At 39.6% G+C, this 16,554-nt stretch overlaps 1 protein-coding gene across 1 annotated transcript in view; it reads right to left on the bottom strand.

Annotated features, from left to right (window-relative positions):
- Positions 1 to 15,307, bottom strand: part of FDX1 (ferredoxin 1) — a 34,958-nt gene extending 19,651 nt beyond the window's left edge. The window contains exons 1-2 of the mRNA XM_067750970.1: positions 14,945 to 15,307; positions 9,906 to 10,030 (exon numbers count right to left, since the gene is read on the bottom strand). Of these exons, the coding sequence (XP_067607071.1) occupies positions 9,906 to 10,030; positions 14,945 to 15,144 (325 nt within the window). The 5' untranslated portion in view covers positions 15,145 to 15,307. The remainder of the gene's footprint in view (positions 1 to 9,905; positions 10,031 to 14,944) is intronic.
- Positions 15,308 to 16,554: the final 1,247 nt, after the last annotated feature.

Genomic DNA, 16,554 nt, shown 5'->3' with positions numbered 1-16,554 from the left:
AACATGAAATGCAACAATATTCGCATTATAGGGGTCCCAGAAGGAGAAGAAAGAGAGAAAGGACATGAGAATATATTTGAAGAGATTATAATTGAAAACTTCCCTAACATGGGAAAGGAAACAGCCACCCAACTCCAGGAAAGGCAGAGAGTCCCATACAGGATAAATGCAAGGAGAAACATGCCAAGACACACAATAATCCAATTGGCAAAAATTAAAGACAAAGAAAAATTATTGAAAGCAGCAAGGGAAAAATGACAAATAACATACAAGGGAACTCCCATGAGGTTAACAGCTGATGTCTCAGCAGAAACTCTACAAGCCAGAAGGGAGTGGCATGATATACTTAAACTGATGAAAGGGAAGAAACTACTACCAAGATTAAACTACCTGTCAAGGATCTCATTCAGATTTGATGGAGAAATCAAAAGCTTTACAGAAATCAAAAGCTTTCTCTTAGCAAAAGCTAAGAGAATTCAGCACCACCAAACCAGCTCTACAACATATGCTAAAGGAACTTCTCTAAGTGGGAAACACAAGAGAAGGACCTACAAAAACAAACCCAAAACAATTACGAAAATGGTAATAGGAACACACTTATCAATAACTGCCTTAAACGTGCATTGATTAAATGCTCCAACCAAAAGACACAGGCTCGTTGAATGGATACAAAAACAAGACCCATATATATGCTGTCTACAAGAGACCCACTTCAGACCTAGGGACACATACAGACTGAAAGTGAGGGGATGGAAAATATAGTCCATGCAAATGGAAATCAAAAGAAAGCTGGAGCAGCAATACTCATATCAGACAAAATAGACTTTAAAATAAAGAATGCTACAAGAGACAAGTAAGGACACTACATAATGATCAAGGGATCAATCCAAGAAGAAGATATAACAATTATAAATATATATGCACCCAACATAGGAGCACCTCAATACATAAGGCAACTGCTAACAGCTATAAAAAAGGAAATCGACAGTAACACAGTAATAGTGGGGGACTTTAACACCTCACTTATACCAATGGAAAGATCATCCAAACAGAAAATTAATAAGGAAACAGAAACTTTAAATGATACAATAGACCAGATAGATCTAATTGATATTTATAGGATGTTCCATCCAAAAACAGCAGATTACACTTTCTTCTCAAGTGCACACGAAACATTCTCCAGGATAGATCACATCGTGCGTCACAAATCTAGCCTCAGTAAATTTAAGGAAACTGAAATCAAAGCAAGCATCTTTTCTGACCACAACTCTATAAGATTAGAAATGAATTAAAGGGAAAAAATGTAAAAAACACAAACATATGGAGGCTAAAAAATACGTTACTAAATAACCAAGAGATCACTGAAGAAATCAAAGAAAAATCAAAAAATACCTAGAGAAAAATGACAATGAAAACATGACTATTCAAAACCTATGGGATGCAGCAAAAGCAGTTCTAAGAGGGAAGTTTATAGCAATACAAGCCTACCTCAAGAAAAAAGAAAAATCTCAAATAAACAATCTACCCTTACACCTAAAGGAACTAGAGAAAGAAGAACAAACAAAACCCAAAGTTAGCAGAAGGAAAGAAATCATAAAGATCAAAGCAGAAATAAATGAAACAGAAACAAAGAAAACAATAGCAAAGATCAATAAAGCTAAAAGCTGATTCTTTGAGAAGATAAACAAAATCTGATAAACCATTAGCCAGACTCATCAAGAAAAAGAGGGAGAGGACTCAAATCAATAAAATTAGAAATGAAAAAGGAGAAGTTACAACAGACACCGCAGAAATACAAAGCATCCTAAGAGACTACTACAAGCAACTCTATGCCAATAAAACGGACAACCTGGAAGAAATGGACAAATTCTTAGAAGGGTATATACTTCCATGACTGAACCAGGAAGAAATAGAAAATATGAACAGACCAATCACAAGGAATGAAATTGAAACTGTGATTAAAAATCTTCCAAGAAACAAAAGCCCAGGGCCAGATGGCTTCACAGGTGATTTCTATCAAACATTTAGAGAAGAGCTAACACCCATCCTTCTCAAACTCTTCCAAAAAATTGCAGAGGAAGGAACACTCCCAAACTCATTCTATGAGGCCACCATCCCCCTGATCCCAAAACCAGACAAAGATACTACAAAAAAAGAAAATTACAGACCAATATCACTGATGAATATAGATGCAAAAATCCTCAAAATAGTAGCAAACCGATTCCAACAACACATTAATAGGATCATACACCATGATCAAGAGGGATTTATCCCAGGGATGCAAGGATTCTTTAATATATGCAAATCAATCAATGTGATACACCATATTAACAAATTGAAGAAGAAAAACCATATGATCATCTCAATAGATACAGAAAAAGCTTTTGACAAAATTCAACACCCATTATGATAAAAACTCTCCAGAAAGTGGGCATAGAGGGAACCTACCTCAAAATAATAAAGGCCATATATGACAAACTCACAGCAAACGTCATTCTCACTGGTGAAAAACTGAAAGCATTTCCTCTAAGATCAAGAACAAGACAAGGATATCCACTCTCACCACTATTATTCAACTTAATTTTGGAAGTCCTAGTCATGGCAATCAGAGAAGAAAAAGAAATAAAAGGAATACAAATTGGAAAAGAAGAAGTAAAACTGTCACTGTTTGCAGATGACATGATACTATACATAGAGAATCTTAAAGATGCCACCAGAAAACTACTAGAGCTAATCAATGAATTTGGTAAAGTTGCAGGATACAAAATTAATGCACAGAAATCTCTTGCATTTCTATACACTAATGATGAAAAATCTGAAAGAGAAATTAAGGAGACACTCCCATTTACTACTGTAACAAAAAGAATAAAATACCTAGGAATAAACCTACCTAGGGAGACAAAAGACCTGTATACAGAAAACTATAAGACACTGATGAAAGAAATTAAAGATGATACAAACAGATGGAGAGATATACCATATTCTTGGATTGGAAGAATCAGTACTGTGAAAATGACTACACTACCCAAAGCAATCTACAGTTTCAATGCAATCCCTATCAAATTACCAATGGTATTTTTTACAGAACTAGAACAAAAAACCTTAAAATCTGTATGGAGGCACAAAAGACCCGAGTAGCCAAAGCAGTCTTGAGGGGAAAAAATCGGAGCTGGAGGAATCAGACTCCCTGACTTCAGACTATACTACAAAGCTACAGTAATCAAGACAATATGGTACTGGTATGAAAATAGAAATACAGATCAATGGAACAGGATGGAAAGCCCAGAGATAAACCCACGCACATATGGTCACCTTATCTTTAATAAAGGAGGCAGGAATGTACAGTGGAGAAAGGACAACCTCTTCAATAAGTGGTGCTGGGAAAACTGGACAGGTACATGTAAAAGTATGAGATTAGATCACTCCCTAATACCATACACAAAAATAAGCTCAAAATGGATTAAAGACCTAAATGTAAGGCCAGAAACTATCAAACTCTTAGAGGAAAACATAGGAAGAACACTCTTTGACATAAATCACAGCAAGATCTTTTTTGATTCACCTCCTAGAGTAATGGAAATAAAACTAAAAATAAACAAAAATGGACCTAATGAAACTTAAAAGTTTTGCAAAGCAAAGGAAACTACAAACAAGAGGAAAATACAACCTCAGAATGAGCGAAAATATTTGCAAATGTTTCAACGGACAAAGGATTCATCTCCAAAATATATAAACAGCTCATGCAGCTCAATATTAAAAAAACAAACAACCCAATCAAAAAATGGGCAGAAGACCTAAACAGACATTTCTCCAAAGAAGACATACAGATCGCCAAGAAGCACATGAATAGCTGCTCAACATCACAAATTATTAGAGAAAAGCAAATCAAAACTACAATGAGGTATCACCTCACACCAGTTAGAATGGGCATCATCAGAAAATCTACAAACAACAAATGCTGGAGAGGGTGTGGAGAAAAGGGAACCCTCTTGCACTGTTGGTGGGAATGTAAATTGATACAGCCACTATGGAGAACAGTATGGAGGTTCCTTAAAAAACTAAAAATAGAATTACCATATGACCCAGCAATCCCACTACTGGGTCTATATACAGAGAAAACCATAATTCAAAAAGACACGTGCACCCCAGTGTTCACTGCAGCACTATTTACAATAGCCAGGTCATGGAAACAACCTAAATGCCCATCGAGAGATGAATGGATAAAGAAGATGTGTTACATATATACAATGGAATATTACTCGGCCATAAAAAGGAAGGAAATTGGGTCATTTGTAGAGATGTGGATGAATCTAGACACTGTCATACAGAGTGAAGTCAGAAAGAGAAAAATATTGTATATTAATGCCTATATTTGTAACCTAGAAAAATGGTACAGATGAACCGGTTTGCAGGGCAGAAATTGAGACACAGATGTAGAGAACAAACGTATGGACACCAAAGGGGGAAAGCGGTAGGGGATGGGTGTGATGGTGTGATGAATTGGGAGACTGGGATTGACATATATACACTATTATGTATAAAATGGATAACTAATAAGAACCTGCTGTATAAAAAGATAAATAAAATAAAATTCTAAAATTCAAGAAAAAAAATCTCCCCCCCAAAAGAAAAGTAAAAACTATAGGAAGTTCTGATTTTTTTAATGTACTTCTTAAATTTGTTATAATGAACAATGAGCCTGTAGTAATAACTATGTTAACAAAAATAGCTAACATCTATTTAGCCTTGCTTAGATAAACTCACTGGATCTTTACAGGAACCTTACGAGGTAGATACTAACATTATTCCCATTTTACCCTAAAGGAGACGAGTTATGAAGGGGTTAGAGACCTAACCCAAGGTCACAAAGCTGGCAAAGTGACAGAGCTGGGGAACAAATCAAGGCAGGAAGACTCCATTCTTAATCATTCTAACCAATGGCTTCCAAAAAGAATGTTTTAATTTTGAGTTCTATTTTACATCACAACCTAGTATACATATACTTTGTAAAATAGCTAAACAATCATTTCATGGAATAATACAAAAGATGGTGTGTTTTTACATGTTCTTTTTAATTACTTTAAATTCTAGTTGAAAGCTATTAAGTTGATTATATGACCCACAAATGGTTACAACCTGCAGTTTGAAAAACAGTGTACTACAATATATACCTTTTAAAAATTAAAGAAAAATACTTTTTAAAAATTTTAAAGATACTTTCAAGTATTAAGGTCAAAATACTTATACTTTTATTTCAAAGTAATGGAAAGCAACTTATGGAAATTATCTACTATAAATAAAGTAATGTAAAATACTTTATGTAGCTACTGAATGTAGCTTCATGTAAAAAAGAAGTTAAAAGCCTTTCAAATAAATGTTTAAAATTAATTTTCTTTTTTTTTTTTTTTTGCACATTTAAAGAGCCTTTCCTAACAGCTGAAAATAATACCTCATCTGAAAAACAGGCAAACAGTTTGAGCAAACAATTTATAAAACAAGCTTTACTAAGTAATTCCATCTCCAGGAATTTAATGCAAGAAAATTACAGAACATAAACACAGAAAGGTATTTCTGGGGATGTTCACCTTAAGGTTATTTACAATAGTTGAAAACTGGAAGCCACCTAAATGTCCAAAGAAAGAGATGGATTAAATACACCATGGCACTTAAAGTCTCCCCTCTGCCTCCCTCCTATCAACAGGTAATCACTGATATTTGTTTTTAAGACTCCTTTCAGAGATTTTTTTTCTTTTTTAAACACAGCCATATAGTATCCCCTAGTAGGACTACATAGATCAGTCCTCTATTGATGGGCATTTGCTTCTTTCAAATCTTTCGCTGTTACAAACATCTCTGCAGTAAACAGCCTAGTATACATGTCCTTTCCTAAAGCTGAGATGGAATCTGTGGAGAAATTTACAGAAAGAGATTTACCGGTTCACAGCCTCCACATTAGCCTTCCCAGAGCAGAAGAGATCAGCTTTCTCAAGGGCAGGAACAAAGTTCACTATTTCTTTTACATACCCTTATACAGAGTGGTAACAGGGTCCACATACACAGATGTGCAAAGGCCCAAGAATATCTCCACATACTTTCCTTAAGCTCTCTGAACTTTTATAACAGCTGATTTAACATCTTTGTCTAGTAAGTCTAATACCTGGGCCTCCTTGGGGACAGTCTCTATTGACTGCTTTTTTTTTTTTTTTTCTGAGTATGGACCATACTTTCCTGTTTCTTTGGGTGTCTTGAATTTTTTTATTGCCAAGTGGACATTCTAAGTAATATAATATGGTAACTCTGGAATTCAGATCACCACTGTCTCCCCTGGGTTTGTTGTTGCTGCTATTTGTTTCTCCAGTGACTTTCCCAGACTAACTCTGAGGTCTGTATTCCCTGTAGCACGTGACCACCAATGTCTCCACTCAGTGAGCTTAGTGGTCAGCTAGATGACTGGATGGAGGTTTCCTTCAGTGCTCTGAACCAATATGGCTTCTACCCTTTGCTGAGGAGCTCAGTGCGTGATTAGGCGCACCTTCAGCGTTCAAGCAGTCTACATGTCTGTCTTGGCCTTCACCTGCATGGGACCTCAAAGTCAGCCAGAGATGAGAGACTGGGGCCCTGTCGGGTCTTTCCTGGGCACAAACACAGTCCTGCATTTGTGTGTGGCCTTCTAGATCCCTGAAGCATTTCAAAGCCCACTACAGACATCTCGTTCCCCAGATCTTCCTTTTAGATTTTTGGCCAAGCTCTTGTTTGCTCCAAGTGGCATCACAGCCTCAGGCAGCACAGTGTTCAACGACTGCAGGTAATTATTTTAGATGGAAGTCCTAGGGACAGAGACTCCCCACAGAGCAATCTCTGAGGCAGGTCAAATAAGAACTCCCTGGAACGGAGCTTTTCTGAGAAGCTGCAAGACAAGTGACAACATTCTGGAGATGGAACCTTCTGAGGAACTCAAACCAGTTTGCCCCTCCAGTGGCCACAAGGTTGCTGGTTTTTAAGGCTACTGTTGAACTGGGGAGAGGAGAAGGCAAATAGGGCAAGTTAAAATGCCACAAATCCTACTGTTCCTACCAACGTAGCCACTATGCTAAGCACTTCACTTCCAATACCCTATTTAATCTTTAACAACCCTATGAGGTTAGAACTATTACAATCCTATTTTACAGAAGAGGAAACTGAGGCATACAGACGTAAAGTAGCTTGCTCCAGGTCTCATGGCTAGTAAGTGACAATGTTGGTTTATGAACCACAATTTGTCTAATTCCAGAGTCTATTCTCAATTACTGTGCAATGTACTACTTTTCATTTGTGAGAGAATAATTCAGAGAAACACAGCTTAGTCAAAAGTGTTGCTGAATATGAACTCATGAGGGAGATCAATTATATATAAATTTTATAGAATATATATATAAATTATCAATGGGTTCTTTTCCATACATTAGCTGTTCTTAACCATGGTATGGATCTGAACCACGTGGAGCTTTTTAAAAGGATACCTGCACAACTTCCCTTTCTCCCTTACCATCAAGGACGTAACACTTTTTAAAGTTCTGCAGAATTCTGAAACTCAGTCCTAGCCAAGAACCACTGCATTAGAGTAAAAAATTCCTTAAAACTAGAACTATATCAACTATTTCATCACCTAATTTCTGTAACAAGTGTTCACAAAGGAAAGATGCTTCTTAGAGAAAAAGGCATAAAGGAAAAAGCAGAGGTTTAGGAGTTAGAGAGACTTAGGTTTGAATCTTAGCCTTCTCACTTGCTACCTGTATGACCCAGGGAACATTAATTTCTCTGAACTTTAGTTTCTTCATCTATAAAGTGGAAGTTAAAAAAAAAATCTACCTCTTAGAGTTATTACAATAATAGATAACATATGCTGGGATGTAGTATGCACTCAAATGGTAGTTGTTACAGTTATCCCTGAAACTGACATTAGATTGAGAAATTCAGCAAATATTACTGACTGCCAACTCTGGTTACCTGAGTGATAACAGTCTTCCAAAAGTACAAACTCTAATAAAGGAAAGAGATATTCCCTCTAAAAAGGAAAACTGAGATGAATATTAACATAGAGAAGTATATTTAATATATCATGGGAAAATGGAGGAGGAGAAATAATTCTGATCTGAAAAGTGTTCTTAAAAGTGCAATGTGGGGCTTCCCTGGTGGCACAGTGGTTGAGAGTCCGCCTGCCGATGCAGGGGACGCGGGTTCGTGCCCCGGTCCGGGAAGATCCCACATGCCGCAGAGCGGCTGAGCCCGTGAGCCATGGCCGCTGAGCCTGCGCGTCCGGAGCCTGTGCTCTGCAACGGGAGAGGCCACAGCAGTGAGAGGCCCGCGTACCGCAAAAAAAAAAAAAAAAAAAAATGCAATGTGAACAGTGCCTTGAAAGAAGAATAGTCAGATATGCTCCCTGGACCTGATTGCAGACCAATGGTTCTCAAACTTAAACATGCAACCGAATCACATGGAGGGCTTGTTAAAACACACATTTCTGGGCCACACCCCAGACTTTCTGAATCAGTAGATCTGGAGTGGGGCCTGAGAATGTGCATTTCCCAAGTGACACTGATGGAACCCTCTTAAAGAACCACCATTCTAGATAGAGAGAATGCTCGAGCAAAACTGACAAGTGATATACAGGGTATCCCTGAGCTCTAAGATGTCAGCTTCCAGGACATGGGCTTTGTGTGAGTGGTTAAGGAATATGGTCAAAAGCCTAGAAATGAAAACTTTCTAAACAAAACACTTCCTTCTCTAGTAAGAGGTAGATTAAGTACCCTTTCTAGGAAGGTGAGATGACATTCAAGACTACGTATGGTGATGAATGCTAACTAGACTTACTATTCAGGTGATCACTTCACAGTGTATACAAATATCAAACCATTATGTTGTATACCTGGAACTAACATATCAATTATATCTCAATAAAAATAAAATAAAATAAGAAAGTAGTAAGTAAAATAAAACTCACTTAAAATAAAAAGAATGCATAAGCTCAATGTAATTAAGAAAACACCAGTCTGGGAATTCCCTGGCAGTCCAGTGGTTAGGACTCGATGCTTTCACCGTCAAGGGCCCAGGTTCAATCTCCGGTTGGGAACTAAGATGCCATAAGCCACATGGTGCAGACATACATAAATAAATAAATAAAATAATTTTTAAAAAATTAAATTAAAAAGAAAAAGAAAGCACCAGTCAAACCCAAATTGAGGAACATTTTACAAAATACTTACCAGTACTTTTCAAAAGTATCAAGGTCATGAAAAACAAGACTGAGGAAATGTCAGACTGAAGGAGACTAAGGAGATATGATAACTAAATGCAATGTGGGATCCTGGATTGAATCCCAAAACAGAGATATTAGTGGAAAAGCTAGCAAAATTCTATAAATCTGTAGTTTTTTAGTTATTGAACCAATGTTAATTTCTGTGTTTTGATTATTGTATTATGGTTATATAAATTGTTAACAGTAGGGGAAGCTGAGTGAAGATTATACAGAAACTCTCTGTACTATTTTTGCAACTTTTCTAATAAGTCAAAGATTATTTCAAACTAAAAAGTTTAAAAAAAGACTAAGTTAAAATGATTTAACTACCCACTGATATGACATTTATTATCTCAACCTGGTATCTTTCAATTCCACTTCCTACTCCCAGCTTTGCATTGCACACATAATCAATAAGGTAATGAAGCAACAGACTTTGGGTATAGCTAATTAATGTTCAAAGAAGAGAAACACAGTGTCACTTATTCTTTATAGGTGAGAATATAACACTAACACATCCTGAATTTTAATATTTCACTTAGCATACTCTAGTTAAAATTCTTCGAAAAAACAAAGCTGAAACCTATTCAACAGTTTCACTTATAAATTTTAAAGTATGTTCCATACTCACCAAAACCATCAATATCAAGATTATTTTCAACCACAATATCTAGTAGAGTGTCACCAACTTTTCCTTTGCTTGTTAATGTTTCACCATCACGGTTTATAAAGTGGACTGTTATTTTATCTTCTGAGCTGGAAAAGGAAGCAGTCCTTTATTATTTTTAATAATTTCAAAAGATACTTTAAAATAATTGTTCTAAGAACCTGTAACGTCAAAAAATAGGTTGTGTGTGTGCCTGTGTGCATGCAAATATCCTCCTTTACGGTATTTTCTTTCCCAAGTTTATTTGGGAAGGAGACACCACAAATCACAGGCATATCTATCTACCCACCTACCAGGAGGGAAGCTCTGCCACCTTAAAGGAAGTAGCAAGTACATCACTATCAAGGCCACCTGCAGTATGTGTCTCCCCAGTGCTCACTCTCAGGTCACAGTTACATGAAATGCTTAGCAATCATTGTCACTCGTGAAGTTTGCTTTGCTCTCACATAGCTCTCTGAAAAACAATGTCTCTATGAATGTGTCCCTAAAAGACTAGGTGACGGTTGTGGAGAGCTTTAAAAACAAATCATTCTGCTATTGATAAGGCAATTGTTATGCAAGTGTCCGATAAGTACGGTCACTGAGAGCCAGCAGTTTGATAGTTTTCTGAGTATTTGAACATCTCATTTTGGTCCATATAGTGTACTCGAAAAACAAAGGGACTAGAAAAAGGGTTTTCTTTGCTTGAATATGTCAGAAAATAAATATAATATCTCCTTACATGTTTCATTACTATAGGATATCTATCAGCTAGTTATCAGTTAGCTAACTAACTTAAATTTCTTACCCTTCTCACAAACATCAGTCCAAACTTTGGGAAAAGAAATCATATTACTATTGGGCTTCCCGGGTGGCGCAGTGGTTGAGAGTCCGCCTGCCGATGCAGGGGACACGGGTTCGTGCCCGGGTCTGGGAAGATCCCACGTGCCGCGGCGTGGCTGGGCCCTTGAGCCGTGGCCGCTGAGCCTGCGAGTGCGGAGCCTGTGCTCCGCAACGGGAGAGGCCACAACAGTGAGAGGCCCGTGTACCGCAAAAAAAAAAAAAAAAAAAGAAATCATATTATCAACTAAATATTTATCCTCCACTACTGGTTATTTAAATTTTTACCTCACAATTGAAAAGATGTACTTCAGCTTAAACGAATTAGTTGTAATTTTCACTACTGCCAATAGATGGTAATAGTCCATCAAAGAAAACGTTGCTTAGTTTAAGTAAAACCTAGAACTACATAATTTCAGAGCTATAAATATCTTGCAAATTACCAAGTCCATCATCTCATTTCCCAAACAAGGCAGCTGAGGCCTTATCAGATAATGTCGTCCTTGATAACTCAATGCTGAAAAATGAGGATCCTAGTAATTAAAAATTTTGATCAGAATTGTGTGTGTGTGTATGTGTGTGTGTGTGTGTGTGTGTGTGTGTGTGTGTGTATGTGTGTGTGTGAGAGAGAGAGAGAAAGAGAGAGAGAATGTCCCTTAAATGGGCATGTGCTCTCTGACTTCTTTTCGTAGCAACAAATGCTTTAAAGCAAGTATTCCCAAACATTCGTGATTTTCAACTAGGCAACTGCTATTTTTTCGAAGAAAAATGACTAGGAATGAAGACACTCTGGAGGCAGGGAGACCACGCTGGAGGTCATAAACAAAGTAGGGATGTAGGAGACACTGATTTGAGAGATACTGAGAGATATTCAGGAGGCAGAATTAAAAACTTTTGGAGAGGGAAGAAATAATGTTGAAATTTCTAGCTCGGACAATGAGGGAGTACAGTTTAACTTAAGTTTAACTTAGGAGGAGAAGGAGCTTTGGGGAAGATTGGAAATGAGTTCAACTTTAAACCTGTTTGATTTAATAATAAACAGATGCAAATGTCCAGAAGCCTGATGGAAATATGGGTCTGAGCCCTGCAGAAGCCTAGAGATTTGACATCAAAAAATGCCTGGTAGCCTAAGGTACAAGAAGTGCAGCAGAAAGAATTCCATCATTTATACACACTACTGAAGGCCGGAGGTTTGGGCACTGCTGCTCTTCTGCAGCACTCTAGAGATGAGCTACAGCCAAGAAATTGCAACTCTGACATCAGACTCCTCTTCTGTAAAATCAGGGTAACATTTATCTCATAGTTTGGACAACATACGCAAAATTCCTAACATACTGTAGAGCTCAACAAACACTGATTGATAACTTTTATTTAAAAGTCCTTTTGTTGTTAAGGAGCCTGAACTGCTGCTACATATTAAAAAAGGTGTACAGCCCCAGAAAAAAACTGCAGAGTAAGAGTAATAACAGGTTTATCAAAGAACAGGAGAAGAAGCAGAAATGAGAGAGAAAAAGTAATTTTGCAGCTGAGAAAGTATGGAATATAAGATGTAAGAGTCAGAAAAGGTAGATTCTAGCCCTGGTTCTGACATATGTATACTCATTAGGTGACCATGGGTAAAATGGCAATAACAGTGACTTCACCCAGCTGCTGAGAGAATTAAAGGAGAGAAAGTTTGTGGAAATATTTTGTTCCTTAAAGCATTATACACATGCACTTTATCCAGGTAACTTTATCCATTCACTATTAACAAGTGGTATTTGTGGGGTTTCTATAGTTTTCTTCCCCAATTCTAAGAACTAGCTAAAAGCTTCTAGCTGTTTCCAAAAAGGATAAGATTTCATGCACTGGGAAATAATTAGGATCCTTCTAAATCCTCTATCATCAATGAGTTAGCCAGCACCACAAACAACTATTTTCTTCACTTGTTTACCCTTTATGCACCGCCATTTATTCTGCTCAACCACAGCAGATATTTTGACAAAGCTCTCCAGGGGCTGCTGCGGTAAAGCTCTTAACAGACTTCTAATAGGGAGAGGAGTTATGGCTGCTGATGCCCACCCTTTCACTATGTGGGGTAGCCTGGGGTAGTTGGTCCAAGAAAAGGGCCCCGTCTAGGGCTCCCCACTTCCATAGCCACCTTAACTCTTCCAAATGACCCTATGGGCTAAAGAATTATCAACTCTAATGGTGCTCAAAAAACAAACAAAAACTATGTGAGTTCTAGTCCTAGTTTTGCATGCTACTTAATAAAAATTTTTATTCTCGTTTATCTACCTCACCTATCTCAGGATTTTCTTAAGAGTCAAGGGAAATAATACATGTGAAAGCCCTTTACAACCTAAATCACTACAAAATATAAAGTACTATATCAGGGTATTTTGGAGTAAAAGGAGTTTTTCGACTCTCAATTACTAAAAGCTTATCTAAGTGTTAAACTTCAAAGTCAGAACTACAGCTTCTAGACTGTTCTGTCCAAACTTTGTGCAATAACAGAGATATTCTATAGCTGTGATGTCCCAGACAGTAGCTTCTAGCCATGTGTGTTTATCCAGTACTTGAAATGTGGCCAGTGGAACTGGGAAAATGATTCTTTAATTTTATTTAACTTTAATTATCTTAAACTTAAATGACTACATGTGGTTAATAGTGACCATATTGGATAGCATAAGTCTTAGATAATAAGAGTCAGAAAACCTAGTTGTAGCTCCAAAGTCTGTGATAGGAAGCACAGGGCACCAATGGAAACCGTGCCAATGAGGGGGAAAGCAGGTTTATAAGGGAGCAGACAGATGTGCTTCCCTTTAAGACAACTTGATGTACCAATTCAAACAGTAAGTTTGGGGGATATAATTCCCATTTACAAAAGCAATCATGTTCCTTTAAATACTAGTTACACAAATATGTTCAACATATGTCCCAATTTATACACAAATTTTCAAGAAAGCATACAATGCAGAAAACAAGGCATTCAGGCAGAGGAAGGTCAAAGATAGGAAAGTGTAACGGAAACGGACAAATAACCCCTGCTTGCCTTCCCCATTATCTCCCTCACAGTTCATGCAACAAAAATGTATTGAGCACCCACTATATTATGGGATTACAGGAGGAAAGATGAAGTAACTCCTCCACCCTATTCTCAGGAACCTCATGAAGAAGAAACTAGAGAGGAATACAAATCCAGCCCTTTCTCCCTGCAGCTCCTTCTTGCTGCTACACAACAGCAAGGGAGTCAAAGAGCTGTTCCGAGGCCTGCATTATATAAGGCGCCAACACAGTGCTATACTCTGAAATTATGAGGAAATTTTCTCTCTATTATATCTAAGGGGATTCTGTCTTTGAGAAACGAATCTGCCCAAGAATATAAGACTGCAACATATTTTGGGCAAATTTTCTCTCACCTCTTTCGACACTTAATACAAAACACAACGCTGTGAGCCTAGGAGGCAGCTGATGCTAACAGGTGGGATCTACTGAGTCGATACTGGCCAGACACAAGACTCCCTGCATTACCTGTATGCTCTCATTTGTTCTTCAAATAATTCTGTGAGGCCGACACGATTATTATCCTCCACTGACGTTAGACAAACTGGACAGTAAGTGTCAAAGCCCAGTTTAAACCCCGGCCTTGCCAGTCCAACGCTGGGGCTTTTACCCCGACAGCAACCAGAAGAGAGCAAACAGGGAAGCTCGGGGACAGAGCAGGTGTATCCTAAATGGACACGGACTTGGAGACAGAACGTCCTGACCTAGCAGGAGGAAGGCACGATAAGAAACTGCAGGCCAGGACACGAACGGGGCGCATCTTACGAAGGTCACCGCGGTTTCTAGCATAGCAAAGGTTAGATCCTCGCCAAACCGCACGGAGAACCAGCGGCAGCAAAGTGCCCGGTTTTCCTGAGGGCACAGGAGGCACTGGGACAAGGAGATCGGGGGTCCCGGGCCTCCATTCCCCGCCAGGCGTCAGTGGATCGGAAAGGCAACTTGGCAGCGTAAGGAAAGGAGGCCGTGACCATACCGAGCGACCTGCCGGGGACACGGAGAAGGTGGAGCAAGAAGCGGGTGGGGCCGGGCGTGTGACCCGCACGCCGTCGCCGGGAGAAGCAGACGGAACCGGAAAGCAGGCGGAAGGAGCGCGGCCGTTCTGCCAGGGACCCAACGCCCACGCTCCCCCTGCGCCTCACCTTCTCCGCGCGCGCGCCGACACGCTCAGCGTCCGCGTCGCCGCAGCTGCGCCGCCGCCCAGGCCCGGCCTGGCGCTCCCGCCCTGCCCCCGGCTCCCCCGGAGACCGCCGGCTCCGGCGCGGGGTCCGGCGAGGAGCAGCCACCGGCCGGCTGTGTCGCCGAGGGCGGCGGAGGCGACACGCAGGAGACGAGCGGCCATAGCCGGTCGGATAACTACGGGAGGCAACGCAGGCCGCACTGCAGCCGCCACGAGAGGGAGGCTCCAAGACTGGGGGCGGGCTGACGCTGCGCCTGCCTGACGCCCGCGGTCCCGGCGAGGGCCTGCTCAGTGCACCGCCAAGGCCTCGCGCGCCTTCCGGCTGACCTATAAGTCTCGCGGGCCGCAAGTGCGGCCCCGCCTCCAGGGCGTGGTTATAGAGGCGGGGCTACGCGCCTTGTTGTTCTACCTACTGACCAGGTTTTGTATTGATGACCTTGCTGCTTTGTTACCTTCTGGAGTTGCCAAGCAGGAACAATAAATTTTAGCTGAACGTCTGACGGAAAGATACAGTAAAACAATCCCCAGTTAACTAAACCACTTTCTTTTGTCCTGCGCTTCCCTCCTCCTCCTGCCCATTAAGAAAAAAAAAATGGGAGATTGTCATCTTGGAGTTCAAAAACTATGATAAAACGGAATTCTAGCCATTGTCAACAAGGACAGTGGGAAATTTCAGAAAGCCAATAAGCAGACACCCAGGAGAATAACTATGACTATAAAGTTATAAATGATCACGGTAATGAATAAACAAGGATACCGAAGAAGGCAGATAATGATCCTAGGCTTTGAATGGCAAATAGATGCTCTTGAGCACCTGAAATCCATGAGCCTGAACAGGAACTGAGATTTTTTAAAGAATTTTAAAAAACCAGGAAGATTAATTTTAAAATACACTTTATCACGGTTAATAGGTTGTGGTGGGAAAAGCATGGGCTTTAAGGTCAGAAATAGCGATGTTCAAATCCAAGGTCCACCACTTCTGAGCTCTGAGACCTTGGATAAATTTTTCTTTTAGAGGGTCAGAATCTCCATAACAGTTTTACATGGATAAGATGTTCCATCCTTCAGGGCCATCCTGAGGGTTAGAAAAACTGACAGGCAGGATGGGATAGTGCGTCACAAAGAGCCATAACTTTTCCTGGGCCTTCCTGCCTAAGGCTACTCTTCAAAGGCTAAAGTCAGCTGGATATTGCAAATATGCTAAACACAATAAAAGATACTTTAAAGAATATTCAGAACAAGAAAGTACAGGCCTGAGTAAAGTCCCTCGAGACAATGTATGGTGAGTTCTGAACCTGAGGGCAGAGTCGGCAGTCATTCGGCTCCTAAATTGCCTCAGTCTTCTGGTAAAGAGAAAGACGTTCGAGTTGAACCCGTCGCAACAAACCCTGCAAGTAATCCGGAAGAGGAGGTTGTAAAAGAACATTTAATCCTTTTTTTATAAGGTCAAATCTCCAAAGTCAGATGAATGACTTGTAGGAGGAGAATTGGATAAAAAAACCAAACCAAAAAAACCCGCTGCAGATGATCCCTCTCCTCTCAGCCCTCCTAGTGTAAATCCAGCTTCAGCTC

The sequence above is a fragment of the Pseudorca crassidens genome, chromosome 9, assembly GCF_039906515.1.
Source record: "Pseudorca crassidens isolate mPseCra1 chromosome 9, mPseCra1.hap1, whole genome shotgun sequence".
NCBI classification, from domain to species: Eukaryota; Metazoa; Chordata; class Mammalia; order Artiodactyla; family Delphinidae; genus Pseudorca; species Pseudorca crassidens.
This window is presented reverse-complemented; position numbering and strand designations above follow the sequence as displayed.